At 41.1% G+C, this 14,706-nt stretch overlaps 1 protein-coding gene across 1 annotated transcript; it reads left to right on the top strand.

Moving 5' to 3' along the window:
* The first annotated feature begins 472 nt into the window (after window positions 1–472).
* Window positions 473–13,784, top strand: LOC101476672 (NLR family CARD domain-containing protein 3-like). Its single transcript, XM_076880715.1, has 11 exons — window positions 473–1,464; window positions 1,548–1,646; window positions 2,131–2,247; window positions 2,940–3,021; window positions 3,185–3,413; window positions 8,000–9,851; window positions 10,555–10,728; window positions 10,870–11,043; window positions 11,432–11,605; window positions 12,082–12,128; window positions 12,221–13,784. Exons 1-11 carry the CDS (start codon window positions 1,376–1,378, stop codon window positions 12,754–12,756), a joined length of 3,573 nt encoding a protein of 1,190 aa, XP_076736830.1. The 5' UTR covers window positions 473–1,375; the 3' UTR covers window positions 12,757–13,784.
* Window positions 13,785–14,706: the final 922 nt, after the last annotated feature.

Raw genomic sequence — 14,706 nt, 5'->3', positions numbered from 1 at the left:
CTGCTCCGTTAGGGTCTGCTTCGGGACGACTTTAGCGATCTGGAATCCCCTTGTCCACATATCCGCCGTCGCTTCCTCCGCAGTCGAGTAGAGCCCAGTTCCCTCTTGATAGAAGACCCTCAATTTGGCAGGATAGGGCGTCTGGAATCTTATGTTCTGTTGTTTCAGATCTCTTTTAGCTTCAGCGTAGTCCTTACGTTTTCGCAGGATAGCTGGCGCGTAGTCTTGATCGAAATATATTCTCTGACCGTTCAGCAGAACAGTCCTCTTGGCCCACGCTTTGCGCAGAACTTCTTCCTTTGTGTCAAAGCGGGCAAAACAGATCAATATCGAACGTGGGGTTCCCTCTCGGTTCCTCACTGCTCCCAGAGCCCGGTGTGATCTCTCGATACTCGGGAGGTCGAGGCATTCCGTCAATACTTTTTCCACAAAAACTGGCATTGAAGACCCTTCTGCTCCTTCGGGGACATTATACAGCCTCAGATTCTTTCGCCAGGCCCGGCTATCCTGATCCGCGATTTTATTTTCTTGCTCGCCGATAATTTTTAGCATCTTTAGCATCACCTGTTCCACGTTTTGGACCCGGTCTTCCATCTTCGTGATACGGGTTTCTGCTTCGGTTATCCTATTATTGGCTCTGACCAAGTCTGATTTAAATTCTTGGAACTCTCTCCGAAAGTCCCGTAGTTCTTCCAGTATCGTGATCAAAGCCGAGCCTTCGTCCGTGTTAGCCCTAGCATTGGCTTCATGTCGAGGTGGCGATGCCGCTGCCGAAAACCCTTCGTTTACGCGTTCTTCTGCCGAGCCTTTCTGTTTATCTCTTTTCCCCATGTTCACCCCGCTTATACCTCTACTATCTATCAAAAATTGGTAATAATTATGACACTTCACGGGGTGAACGACTTAATTATGAGAGAGAGCTACTCGTTAGACTGCCATATGTTGGGATGACGTCAACGGAACCGGCCAAATTATCTATCCTAAGTAAGCATAACTTTGTTTTTTCGAGGCAATGAGTTTGCATACTTTTCCTGCTAACTCATTACTGTACAGCTTTTCATTTTTTTCCTTCTGATTATCGAATTAGGGGTTCAGGTGATGAGGAAGAAATTAAAATATTCAGTCAAAGTAGCTTCATGGCTCCATCTAGTGGACTGATAGTAGAAGTAGAGCAGCTGATGGCAGCTTCCTCTGCCTCACACTGCTGTCTGACTGCATTCAGCTGACACTGAGATGAAGCAGAAAAGAAGCAGCTGATATTTGGACAGCACACATGATGGAAAGGAGGATTTCAGTTGATGTGCACATGAATGATTTGTGTTTCCTCGGAAGGTGAAGGTAGAAAGTGTGTGTGAGCTGACGTCAATTCAGCAGCATGGATCAGTGTGACGACAGAGAGGAGGGGGTCCCTCCCTCTAAAACCACTCTGTGTGGGGAACATGAGAGCCAGACCAAAGCTCAGAGGTGAGATGACCATCTCTAACTGTCCATGACTTTTTCCATGTCACAGCTCAGCACTCACATCACTGCTCCATCATTATTCACAGGAACCAACCTGGACCTGAACCCAGCTGTGTGTCCTTAAAGAGCAACTTCTCAAAAGGTATCGGTGAAGATTTTATGGGACAACATTCTCCACCAGAAAGGTAACCTGTAAATGTCTTTACTCTTTTTTACGCATACATTTTTGTGTTCATGTGCTACACGGTCTGTGTTAAAGTTTGTTTTTGTTTTAATAAGAATACCTTAGCCTTTCTTAACAAACATAAGTTGTGTTGTTTGTCCTTTCAACAGTGGCAGGACACACTTCACTCCCAGAAGCTGTAAACAACGAAACAATCAACATATTTTGACACAAAACACTCAGTTTTTTAAAAAGAAAAAAAAATCTTCCAGTTATAATGATAGTGAATAATAAATATTATAATGTTATTGAACCTTGTATATTGGAAAAAAAAAATTCAAGGACAGAGTCTTGGAGTGCAGGAGTGCCTCTCACATTGATGAATCACAGTGTAACTGCAGTAGCATTTGTAGTTCTGATGTGTGAGATGACCATCTCTGACTGTCCATGACTCTTCTCCATGTCATAGCTCAGCACTCACATCACTGCTCCATCATTATTCACAGGAACCAACTTAGACTTGAGCCTTGGCCTATACCTGAACCCAGCTGTGTGTCTTTAAAAAGCAACTTCTCAAAAGGTATTGGTGAAGATTTTAGACAACAGCATTCTCCAGCAGAGAGGTAATTTGCTTTTTAAATAAATGTTCAACTCTTTTTACACACATTTGAGTGAATAATAATAATAATAATAATAATAATAATAATAATACCTTAGTCTTTCTGATCAAACATAAGTAGTAATGCCTGTCCTTTCAGCTGCAGCTAGGTTTGTTTTTAAATAATCAATCAAAAATTATGTTAAATAATGAATTATCAGTAATAAATATTAATAATAATGTTATTGACCATTAAATATATTTACAAGTACAGAACCTCAGAGTGCAGGAATGCATCTCTGGTTTTCTGGGTGATGTGCTGTTCTAGCGGCACACAGTAAATGAACTGGAGTGTATGCAAGTCTGATGTGTCAAAGAGGTTGAGTCCCCTCATTAAACTTGAAATCTCTAAATAATGGCTTTAATATTTAGTCCTATTATAGCTGATAAAGTACAGAGTTTAGAAATATACACACATGTGATTGTTTAAATTGTAATTTTCTTTTTAAATTCTGTATTATCATTAACTGATCTAACACAGTAACTGTTAAAACCAGGAAATCAATGTGGAGCAACAAGAGTCAAAAAAAGTGATCTCAGCGGGAGTGGAAACTATTTCTGTGGGGTTATTACAACCACAGGGAGTCACTTGCTTCAATGTTTTGTCAAAATATCAGTTACTACATACACTTTGAACTAATCATGATTTCTCCACAGAGTGGACACGAAGACCTCGGTGGTTCCCAGTGGTCATTCTGCACAGCAGCAGAATCCAAAACACCTGGACTCCATATTTATGGTCTGTACATGTACAACAACTACTGTATTTTTACATCTATTCTGTTCACAGTCATCTACATGATGCTGTTTATAGACCAGTGCAATGTCAGTGTTTCATGGATCTTATATTGTGGTCCACAATTTCAGTCTAACTGGTTTATTAATGCAGTGTTGTGTTCCAGCTGCTGGAGGAAAACATTATCACTTTTGTGAAGAATGAGTTGAAGAAGATCCAGGAGGTTCTGAATCCCGGTTACGGGCAAAACCCAGAGCGTCAGAAGGAGGATGAGGAGGTGTTAGACACTGAGAATCAAGAGCAGGGGAACAGCAGCAGAGAGGCATTTGTGAAAATCACACTGCACTTCCTGAGGAGAATGAAGCAGGAGGATCTGGCTGACTGTTTGCAGAGCAGTAAGAAGATTTCTCTCAATATTTAAACTGCTCCATAAATGTGATGAAGAAAGTTTGCAAAAGAATCTATGCAGTCCTGTGAAAAATGATCATACTTATTGCTGGAGCATTCAGGTGTGTTTTAAGACGTTGCCAGAGTCTTAACAAGAGTGGATGTCCTATAAAATTTATACAATCATGTTACGTAAGGCCCCAAATGGGCGCCGTGCAAGAAAGTAGTAGCTCTAATATTGACCAGTAAGGATACACGCACACTGCAATGGGGTACACAAGAGTTTTTTCCTCAGAGTCAAACTACTGGCTGAGACAACTCTGGCCAGGAATCCAAGGCCCAAAGCCGCCACGGTCAGGGTTGTAAGCCTGGTTACAAACAGGGGAAAGGTGGTCACTTGGAAGAACAAGCAGCCACAAACATATCAATCCTGCATCTTCCTCAGAAAGGTGTCATTTGAGGTTGGGCCTCCACATTAAAATCCTGGGGCTTCCACTCTCGAGCTGAAATTTCCCTAAAACTTGTCCAGTTTCCTTTTCATGGGCACAGAGAGTCTCCAATCCAGTGTTCTTTCTCCCAGCAGATCCACACAAATCCCATTTAAAATGAGTCCTCCCTCCAACATCCTCAGATTATTTTAAAAGCAAAACCAGGCCAGGTTAAAAATATTTTCTTTAAAATGTGCACACTTATTTTTGGAGTCTCCGAGGCTTCCCTGCTGCACCAGTGTCCTACAACCCCCCCTTACTGTTTCCTTCCTGAGAAGGGCTCCAGTCCTGAAATACACTGGCTAATGATGATGATTGGGGACCAGTGAAAACACAGCTGAACATAATGAAACAGAAAGTAGAACTAATGACACTTAGACAGAGGGCTGGCATGGTGAAGTACCCCCCCTTTCAAAGGCCAGTACCCGGCGGCCCAAAGAAAATACACCAGAGGGGGCAGAGGGGGTTCAAGACGAAGGGACAGAGTCCAAACATGAACAGTTCAGGGGGGCGGCCACAGGGAAGGCAGCAGCGGCAACTTAGCAGATCCAGAGGCCGACCACGCCGGTGACAAGGTCCAGTCAGCGGCCTGCAAGGTGGCCGCCAATGTCAAATCGGATGTGGGCGAGGAGGTAGCATGGGAATCGCTGGACTAGAAGAACCATGACCAGATAGCAACAGGGCAGCTGCAGGCGACGGCATGGGAGCCGGCGGTGGCGGGGCAGCTGCAGGCGACGGCGTGGGAGCCGGTGGTGGCGGAGCAGCTGCAGGCGACGGTGTGGGAGCTGGCGGTGCAGGGCCAGCAGGGACGGAAACCTTTGCCTGAAGAACTGAACAAGAGGATGAATGAGTGACAAGGCCAGAGACTGGATAGGAGATTGGGCAACGGGCGACTGAGCTACGGGAGAGTGGACTACAGACCTGACTGACTGGAATACAGGGGACTGGGCGACAGACTGAGCCACAGGTGACTGGAGGACAGGAAGAGACTGGACTACAGGTGACGGGAGGACAGTCTCCTCCTGTCCTCCCGTCACCTGTAGTCCAGTGACTGGGCTACAGGTGACGGAACAGAAGGAGACTGGACTGTCTGGCTGGAGACTGAGCTACAGGCAACTGGAGGACGGGAGACTGAGCTACAGGTGACTGGAGGACGGGAGACTGAGCTACAGGTGACTGTGTTACTGTTGGTGAGGTTAATGGCTGAGCTGATGGTTGGGTTAGAGATGGTGACAGTGCTGCAGCCTGAGATAATAAACCGGGTGCTTGAGCTGGGAATAGGTCTGTCAACTTAACCAGGGATTGAGCTACGGTGTGAAAAGATGGATGAGGAGGTGGATGAAGTGGTAGACTGGCACGTGGAGAGGCTAGCTCTTCCGAGCCTCTAGGGAGGTCAGCCTGGATTCTGGCTGCGCTGGGACAGGCACAGAAGGTGGCTGGACACCAGTCATCCCCACCTGAGAAACAGGAATGGTTGTGGAGGTAGACTGGGTCACAGCTGCCCTCGTCCTGGGAGCTGGCACAGGAACAGGCAATAACTGAACATTAACTGCCCTCACCTGAGCAGGATGAAGGGAATGGCGGACTTTGAGGTACCTTGCTAACAGGAAAAGGCTGAACTATTGATGAGGAGATTTTGATTGAGTGGGAGAAATTATCTGATCTAGTGGTGTGAATGTCATTAGTAACGTCCTGGGATAATGAAACAGTTTCTTTGGAAGAGGGGATCAGACTTCTCAGCATCGCTGTGAATGTCTATGCCAGGGCGCTGAAGAGGTTAGTTGAGTCTCAAATAAAGGAAGAACAATGTTGTTTTCAACCTGGTCAAAGAACACTAGACCAGCTCTTTATCCTCCTGTGGATATTTGATGGTACGTAGGAGTTTGCCATTCATGTTTTGTGGAATTAAAGAAGGCATTTGACTGCATCCCTTGGAGTATCCTGTGGGGAGTAGCTCAGGTGTATTGAGTGTCTGGCTTGTTGCTACAAGCCATTCATTCCCCATATAACAGTTACATGAACTTGTTCTGCATTGCCAGCAATAAGCTGAACTTGTTCCCAGAGTGTGTCGGACTCCAGCGGCCGTCCTTTTGTCACTTGAATCCTGTTCAGAATTCTTATGCACAGAATTTCTAGACATAGCCAGATGGCAGAAGGATTCCACTTTGATAGCCTCAGAATTTCATCTCCTCTTTTTGCAGATGATGTTGTTCTGTTGGGTACATTAGGCGGTGGCATCCAGCTCAACCTGGAGGGTTTAGTGTTGAGTTTGAAGAACACTGTGGATGTTGTCACTTACAGAATAATTTCTTGGCACTGATCCCATGAATACCAGTGAATCTGGATTTTTTTTCATTGCATTAAGTTTCTCATCTGAAGCTGACAGATCAGACCTCCACATGTTTTATTGTTTTTCTTGTAATCTGTTAGTCTTTTTCATATGAACATTGATTCCAGTTTGTTTGTTTTTTTACTCGAGTCAGAGTGAGTGTCTTGGGGAAAATTATATTCAGCACACGTGTTATTTGAGCCCAAGTATCTTTAAAAAAAATTTCCACTTATATTTATATATTTGTTCACTCCTCCACTGCAGCTGAGCCAGGGACCACACCTCCGCCACAATATTCTACTAATTATAATTTTTTTGTAGAATTTTTTTAAACAGTCATCACTTCCATGGAAACACTTTGGAAAACAGCATCTCTTCTGGCTTCCTCATTGGAGCCCGGACAGTACTATTCATTTCTCCATAGTGAGACTTTCTCTTTAGTGACCTCCTAACCCAGTATGAACCTTCCAGATCCCTCAGGTCATCTGGATCCGGTCTTTTATCAGTTCCCAGAGTCAGAACCAGACACGGAGAAGCTGCATTCAGCTTTTATGCTCCTTATATCTGGAACAAACTCCCAGAAAGCCTCAGATCAGCTGAAACACTCAGTTTATTTAAATCCAGGTTGAAGACTCACCTATTCTCAGCTGCATTTGAATAAAGCACCAAATCCACACTTTTAAGCTTAAATTTCAAAACTTACATTTAACTACTGATTTTATCTGTTTTGATGTCATATACTGTTTTGTTTGTTTGTTTGGTAATTAGTTAGTTAGTTTGTTTGCTTGTTTTAATCAATTTTAAATCATGCTTTTTATTTGTTTTTGTTTCTAATGTCTCTGTATAGCACTTTGAATCACCTTGTTGTTGAATTGTGCTATACAAATAAACTTGCCTTGCCTTGCCTTATTTTTTGCCTTAGAAGTGCAGGCTTTTCTCTTAGAAAAATCATCATCAGTTTCTCTGCTTCACCGTAATGTGTTTTGTTATATAAGAAATGTGAGTCGGTCAGTATGCAGACACTGTTTAAATTCTCTACAGATTGCACAAACATACACATGGCAATGAGAACAAAATATACCAAAAAAATAGACTAGTATGCACATTAGAGATTATTAGGCAGAGTCTCTGAAACAATAGAGTACAACAGTAGATCGTATTATTGTATGATCTACTGTACAATATAAAGCGCCTTGAGGCGACTGCTGTTGTGATTTGGTGCTATATAATTAAAATTGAATACAATTGAATTGAATTGAATAGATCCCATGGTAATTTTGTGTGAGAACTCATTGTTTGCATAGGATAGGAATATTTGCATGCAAATATTAGTAAATTAAGCCTTATGTCCTTTGGACAGACAATAATAATAAAGTTTGGTCATAAGGCACAGTTTGTGTTTAGAGAAAACTAAACACAGTACAGGAGCACAAATGCCTCATACCAACTGTGAAGCACAGACCTGGGCACCTTGCAGTCATTAAATTAGCCATGAACTCCTCTTTATAAAAAGTTATTCTAGAGACAAATTCTCAAAATGATGATAACTGTCCAGAAGCTAAAACTTGGCCACAATTGGGCCATAGACAAGGGCAGCAGCAAATCAAATATGGCTCAGTAAAATTCAACTCACGAGTGGACTGAAGCATTGAAGCACTTTACACAGTTTTTCACAGGACTGTATATTTATGATAATAATTATCTTGAGGAATGGGATGTTGGGATTATTTAAGTACTATAATTCATTTATTTGACTTATTTGTTGTGTATTTTTCAGAAATGTTTGCTCCACTTTATCAGCATAACCTAAAATCTAAGCTGAAGAGGAAGTTCCAGTGTGTCTTTGAGGGGATCGCTAAAGCAGGAAACCCAACCCTTCTCAATCAGATCTACACAGAGCTCTACATCACAAAGGGAGGGACTACAGAGGTCAATCAAGAACATGAAGTTAGACAGATTGAAACAAGAGCCAGGAAACCAGACAGAGAAGAAACAACAATCAGACAAGAAGACATCTTTCAAACCTCACCTGGAAGAGAGAAACCAATCAGAGCAATGCTGACAACAGGGGTGGCTGGTATTGGGAAAACAATCTTAACTCAGAAGGTAACTGTGGATTGGGCTGAAGAAAAAGCCAACCAGGACATCCAGTTCATGTTTCCATTCACTTTCAGAGAGCTGAATGTGCTAAAAGAGGGAAACTTCAGTTTGATGGAACTTGTTCATTATTTCTTTACTGAAACCAAAGAAGCAAGAATCTGTAGCTTTGAAGATTTCAAGGTTGTCTTTATTTTTGATGGTCTGGATGAGTGTCGACTTCCTCTGGACTTTTGCAATACAGAAATCCTAACTGACCCAAGAAAGTCCACCTCAGTAGATGTGCTGCTGACAAATCTCATCAGAGGTGATCTGCTTCCTACTGCTCGCCTCTGGATAACCACACGACCTGCAGCAGCCAATCAGATCCCTGCTGAGTGTGTGGACATGGTGACAGAGGTCAGGGGGTTCACTGACCCACAGAAGGAGGAGTACTTCAGAAAAAGATCCACAGACGAGCGACTGGCCAGCAGGATCATCTCCCACATCAAGACATCACGAAGCCTCCACATCATGTGTCACATCCCAGTCTTCTGCTGGATCACTGCTACAGTTCTGGAGGATGTGCTGAAAACCAGAGAGGGAGGAGAGCTGCCCAAGACCCTAACTCAGATGTACATCCACTTCCTGGTAGTTCAGGCCAAAGTGAAGAAGGTCAAGTATGATGGAGGAGCTGAGACAGATCAACACTGGAGTCCAGAGAGCAGGAAGATGATTGAGTCTCTGGGAAAACTGGCTTTTGATCAGCTGCAGAAAGGAAACCTGATCTTCTATGAATCAGACCTGACAGAATGTGGCATCGATATCAGAGCAGCCTCAGTGTACTCAGGAGTGTTCACACAGATATTTAGAGAGGAGAGAGGACTGTACCAGAATAAGGTGTTCTGCTTTGTCCATCTGAGTGTTCAGGAGTTTCTGGCTGCTCTTCATGTTCACCTGACATTTGTGAAGTCTGGAGTCAATCTGATGGAAGAACATCAAAAAGCCTCCCAGAAATTTAAAACAAGAAAACCTGGAAAGAAACATTTCTACCAGAGTGCCGTGAACAAGGCCTTGCAGAGCCAAAATGGACATCTGGACTTGTTCCTCCGCTTTCTTCTGGGTCTTTCGCTTCATAATAATCAAAGTCTTCTGCAAGGACTGTTGGCACAGACATCAAATAGCTCACGGACAAATCAAATTCTGTCAGAATGTTTGTTGACGCTGACTGGAAGTAGCTCACAGACCAATAGAAAAGCAGCTCAGTATATAAAAATGAGGCTCAGTAGGAATCTGTCTACAGAGCAAAGCATCAATTTGTTCCATTGTCTCAATGAACTGAATGATCGTTCTCTGGTGAAGAAGATCCAACAATCGTTGAGTTCACAACGTTTTTCCACAGATAAACTGTCTCCTGCTCAGTGGTCAGCTCTGGTCTTCATGTTACTGTCATCAGAAGAAGCTCTTGAAGTGTTTGATCTGAAGAGTTACTCTGCTTCAGAGGAGGTTCTTCTGAGATTGTTGCCAGTGATCAAAGCCTCCAACAAAGCTCTGTATGTACACATATACTACAATATATTCATTAATGAATATACTAGTTCTTTTATGAAAATTAAGGCACTGGACATCATTATCATCAAGGTTTGAGTTAAATCATGTTAAGCCCTGGCCTAGGGGAAACCCAAAGCGCAACATGCAGATGGCTCCCCTGCTCCCCGAGGAAAGGTACAGCAGGACTTGTAATTTCAAACACAGGACATTTTATTTCCCTTTAGCCATAGAAATCAGGGTGGGCATTGCAAAAACAATAAACAAAACATTCTAGAAAGGAAACTCAGCAAACTTATGTACCTATCACAAGAAGCAAAAAGAAAATACAGGCCTCTGACCTGTCTTCCTAACCTAAACCTAAGGGAGAAAAAGGCTTTAAAAGAAAAAGGCTTTCCACCCCTACAGCTACCAGATCAATCTCTACAAAACCAAAACATTATTTACAATATATATAAAAAATAACGAATCTAGCTCTTCGAGATAAAGAAAAACTTCATTACACAATACACTCACAATACACAACTAAATACACAGCACGGCCTGCTACACTGATGGGTTCCAATTTATAGTCTTATTCAGTCTAAAGTCTTTTATATAAATTAATAAGTTTATATCACTCGATTTTTTTTTTAGAAATATTCTACCACATTTTCAACCAGATATACATGTTTCTTTATATTTCTCTCCATATTTATGTTTCTTCAGACTGAGCAACTGTAACCTTTCAGAGAGAAGCTGTGAAGCTCTGTCCTCAGTCCTTAGATCCCAGTCCTCCAGTCTGAGAGAGCTGGACCTAAGTAACAACAACCTAATGGATTCAGGAGCGAAGATGCTGTTTGCTGAACTGAAGAGTCAGCACTGTACACTGGAAACATTAAGGTCGGATGTGTATGTTTGTATGTGGATATTAGAGAGAGTGAGAGAGACATTATTTTTACTATTAAATTCATTAGTTTCTAAGACATAGCTAAAACAAGTGTCTACATCTTCTACATATTTATATTATTGTATTTTTTTCAGATTAAGTATGTGCAACCTCTCAGAGAGAAGCTGTGAGGCACTTTCCTCAATTCTTGGACTATATCCCACATCTTTAAAAGAGCTGGACCTGAGCAACAATGACCTGAAGGACTCAGGAGTAAAGATGCTTTCTGCTGGACTGAAGAGTCCACAATGTACATTGGAAACTCTAAGGTAATGTTGAGCTCTATTTTTATTGTTTGAGAAAATTAACCACTAAGAATTGTTACCAATACAATTCAAAGGCTCAAACGCGTCCACAAAACCAAGTTAGCAGGCAATTAAACTTTATATATGTTAGATGTCAGTATAACTAAATTTTGAAGCAGCATATAAGTATTGTTTAGTGGCTGTAGAATTTTGCTCAAAGCATCAATGTGTCTTAACTGTAACACAGATGAACATCTACAAAACATATATTCACAGTCATTTCTAACTCACCAACTCCCTTAGTCAGTGACTGTTTAATTATATGTTGGAAACAGTTTTCTCTTATATTATTCACAGCAGAAAACAATTCTTTCAGAGAACCTGTGATATGAATTGGTTTATGTGTCTGCAGGCTTTCAGGTTGTTTGATCACAGAAGAAGGAAGTAATGATTTGGCTTTAGCTCTGAGCTCCAACCCCTTCCATCTGAGAGAACTGGATCTGAGCTACAATCATCCAGGATACTCAGCAGTAAAGCTTCTGTCTTCTGGAGTGAAGGATCCACATTGGAATCTTGACACTTTGAGGTATAGAGAGAGCTGCCGCAACAAATTCATGCTGCAAAACTTGCCAAATCCTCAAAGAAGATTTGGCAAGTTTTTATGGGTGCAACCTCAATTCTCCTCCTTAACCCACAGATACCTTTTTCTTATGGTACAAATATGGTACCATTTAAGGGGAAATCAAATGGTTTTCCATACAAGATTTACTGCCAAGAAGCATTGTACAACAAGGAAATAATCGTTTAAATACAAATTTCCTCACTTTTTGTGCTACGTTTAAATTTTCTGTCACCAAAGTGACAAAGAATATATTTGCCATGGGTCAGTACAACAAATAAAAAAAGATGTATGTGAAAACATTTGGTTAACTAGTCTGGATTAGTTCAAATGTTGTGCTCTTCTGTCATCACTGTCTAACAGTATGTGTATGACAGTGATGTAGTGTTCATGTGTGCATGCTGAAAGAGACTGTGCTGGTCTGACCCCCCTCCTCCTTTCAGGGTGGAGCCTGCTGGAGCCCGATGGTTGAGACCAGGTCTGAGGAAGTGTAAGTGTGTTTTTAATGTGATTCATGAAAACAAAGCAGCACACATTCAACCATCTTCAACAGATGTTTATTATGTTTGTTCCCTCCATCAGATGCCTGTGAACTTACAATTGACATGAACACAATTAGCAGAGAACTTCATCTGTCTGACAACAACAGGAAGGTGACACGTGGACGACCATTTCAGTCATATCCTGATCATCCAGAAAGATTTGAACGGCCTCAGTTTCTGTGTCGTGAACCCCTGAGGGGTCGCTGCTACTGGGAGGTTGAGTGGAGAGGATATTCTGATCTATCTGTAAGTTACAGCAAAATCAAAAGGAAAGGAAGAAATAATACTGGTGCATTTGGATGGAATGATCATTCCTGGAGTTTGTGGTTCTCTGAAAGTAATCCTTACTGTGTCTCTTACAATAACAAAAAAACACATATCTCCTCCTCCTCCTCCTCCTCTGTGTCTAACAGAGTAGCAGTGTATCTGGACTGTCCTGCTGGCACTCTGTCCTTCTACAGAGTCTCCTCTGACACTCTGATCCACCTCCACTCCTTCAACACCACATTCACTGAACCTCTTTATCCTGGATTTACACTCTGGGATAGAGCATCAGTGAGTCTGTGTGTAGTTTAGTATAAAGAGTGTCTTCTTGTTATAAATATACTCAGCTGAATCAGAGTACAGTTAAGTCTGTAAATATCTGTCTATTTCACTTAGACACACATTTTCAGATTCCTGGATTAAGACAAATTTAAAAACTGCTCAGAGACATTCACACATTATTACCTAAAGAAGTTTTCGTTCACCCTATTTTTATTCATACTCACTCTTACAATACTGAAATGATAACTATGCTGTAACCTGTTTGTGATGTATAAATAACCAGGAAATTATTGTTATGTTACAAATGATGTTTACATTTTTGCAGTTGTAGACAATGTTCCTTGTTTTTTACACTGCACCTGTTTATATAATATGTATTTGGTGTTTAAAACAAAATGCTGTGTTGTGTTTTTTTAGCCAAAATCTGAACAAATTAGAAAACATCTTAAAACTGAGACCTTCGGTTGCCTTTAACAGCCTGTTGACTCGGTTGTTTATAAACAACCAGGGATCAATTTCATATGAACAAAAACAAAAAGAAAAGAAATGACAGCTAAGCTTACTCACAGTTGCCTTGCCCCAATGTTTAACTTCTAGTCTCTTAATCTAATGTTATCTTTTAAATAAAGTGCACAAATGACTAATATCACCAAATATGTAACTCCACCCTGGGTAACTAGGGACATACCCATACAAGTTCAACCCAAACTTGCCTGAACCTAAGTGGAGGGCTTTTTTCTTTCTTTAAAAATCTGTGAATATTTTACACATTTGCATTAGAATGGCCGATATTTATTTTCCTCCAATTAAATAAATTGTTTCTACTCATTCTTTCTGAGGTTTAAGTAATTAATCCAACACTTCTCCACTTCTTATTCTGGCTGGTTTCTGTGATTGAAAGAGTAACAGTGAAAATAATATCTTAAGATTTTTAATTAATTGATGTTGTAATTGTAATTCCAGATCATTTTTCTCACTCACTTATTATTGCATTACTTTATATACTGAAGGTGAATTTATATCAGCTTATTACTTGTTTAATTTTTCAATAAAATGGTGTCATATGACAAAGATCAGCTGTTTGGATGTCTCTGTTTTTCTATTTATCTGTGGCTGCAGCTGCAGACTCTTGCTCACTGATCAGTTTGCAGACTGTTTACTCAAAACATTGATTTGTCTGGTAAATACCAGCAATCGCTGAAAGGTTCCCACTGTTTGTTTTAGCGGGACAACAATACGAAAGCTTCAAATAATCCGATTACAGCCAGGGATGATAAAATAAAAACTTCAAAACAGTTAAGAGCTTCAACATGCAGATGATTGGAAGATGATTCAACAATTATCAGAACAGATCCAGATTAATTTTCTGGTATAAATGAGAAAACATCACTTCACTGGTTGCTTTAATTCTGTCACAATATAAACATTGAGACCGAAATCACAGAAGAACCCAAGATCGAGTAACATGCGGTGACCATCAGATTGATCTCTATTCTCTGTCCCAAGTAGAAAAAAATATACTGCATTGCTTTTCACAAAATAAAGGCACCAAACATCAAAGGAACATCAGAGGCACTAGCGTTACTATTTCTTAGCGTGCCCCACTCCACTTCAGTTTCAGCTTCAGCCTGAACAACAGTCAGTCAGCTTCATTCAATCCAGAGCCAGCAGCATAGTTTAGATTGGAGAAATCCTCATTCACACAGGTTCACTTCAAGAATTATTTTCACGTTGTTCTTTTTAACCTGGTGAACATGGCGCGAAGGGCTAATTCTACATCAGAAAATCAAAAGGATTGACATCATCTGGTCAAATACACACATAACTAATGCATAACTCAATACTCAACAAACCACACACAAGCAAAACATCACAACAGCTTTGTCTCTCTAACCAGATTCTGATCAGGCTGCCCCTCATCTTTAAGTCCTCCTAATAGTGGTACTTATGTACGACACAATCCTGGTAACAGTGACGGAA

The sequence above is a fragment of the Maylandia zebra genome, linkage group LG23 (genome assembly GCF_041146795.1).
Source record: "Maylandia zebra isolate NMK-2024a linkage group LG23, Mzebra_GT3a, whole genome shotgun sequence".
NCBI lineage: Eukaryota > Metazoa > Chordata > Actinopteri > Cichliformes > Cichlidae > Maylandia > Maylandia zebra.
Note: the sequence above shows the minus strand (reverse complement) of the source record. Positions and strands in the feature narration are given on the sequence as shown.

What these genes read in the sequence shown, in the direction of transcription:
- LOC101476672 (XM_076880715.1), top strand. Translation starts at nt 1,376, where the DNA reads ATGGATCAGTGTGACGACAGAGAGGAGGGGGTCCCTCCCTCTAAAACC. An exon ending in ACCTGGACTCCATATTTATG is followed by an intron (nt 3,022 to 3,184) that starts GTCTGTACATGT and finishes GTTGTGTTCCAG; the next exon opens with CTGCTGGAGGAAAACATTAT. An exon ending in GGCTGACTGTTTGCAGAGCA is followed by an intron (nt 3,414 to 7,999) that starts GTAAGAAGATTT and finishes TGTATTTTTCAG; the next exon opens with AAATGTTTGCTCCACTTTAT.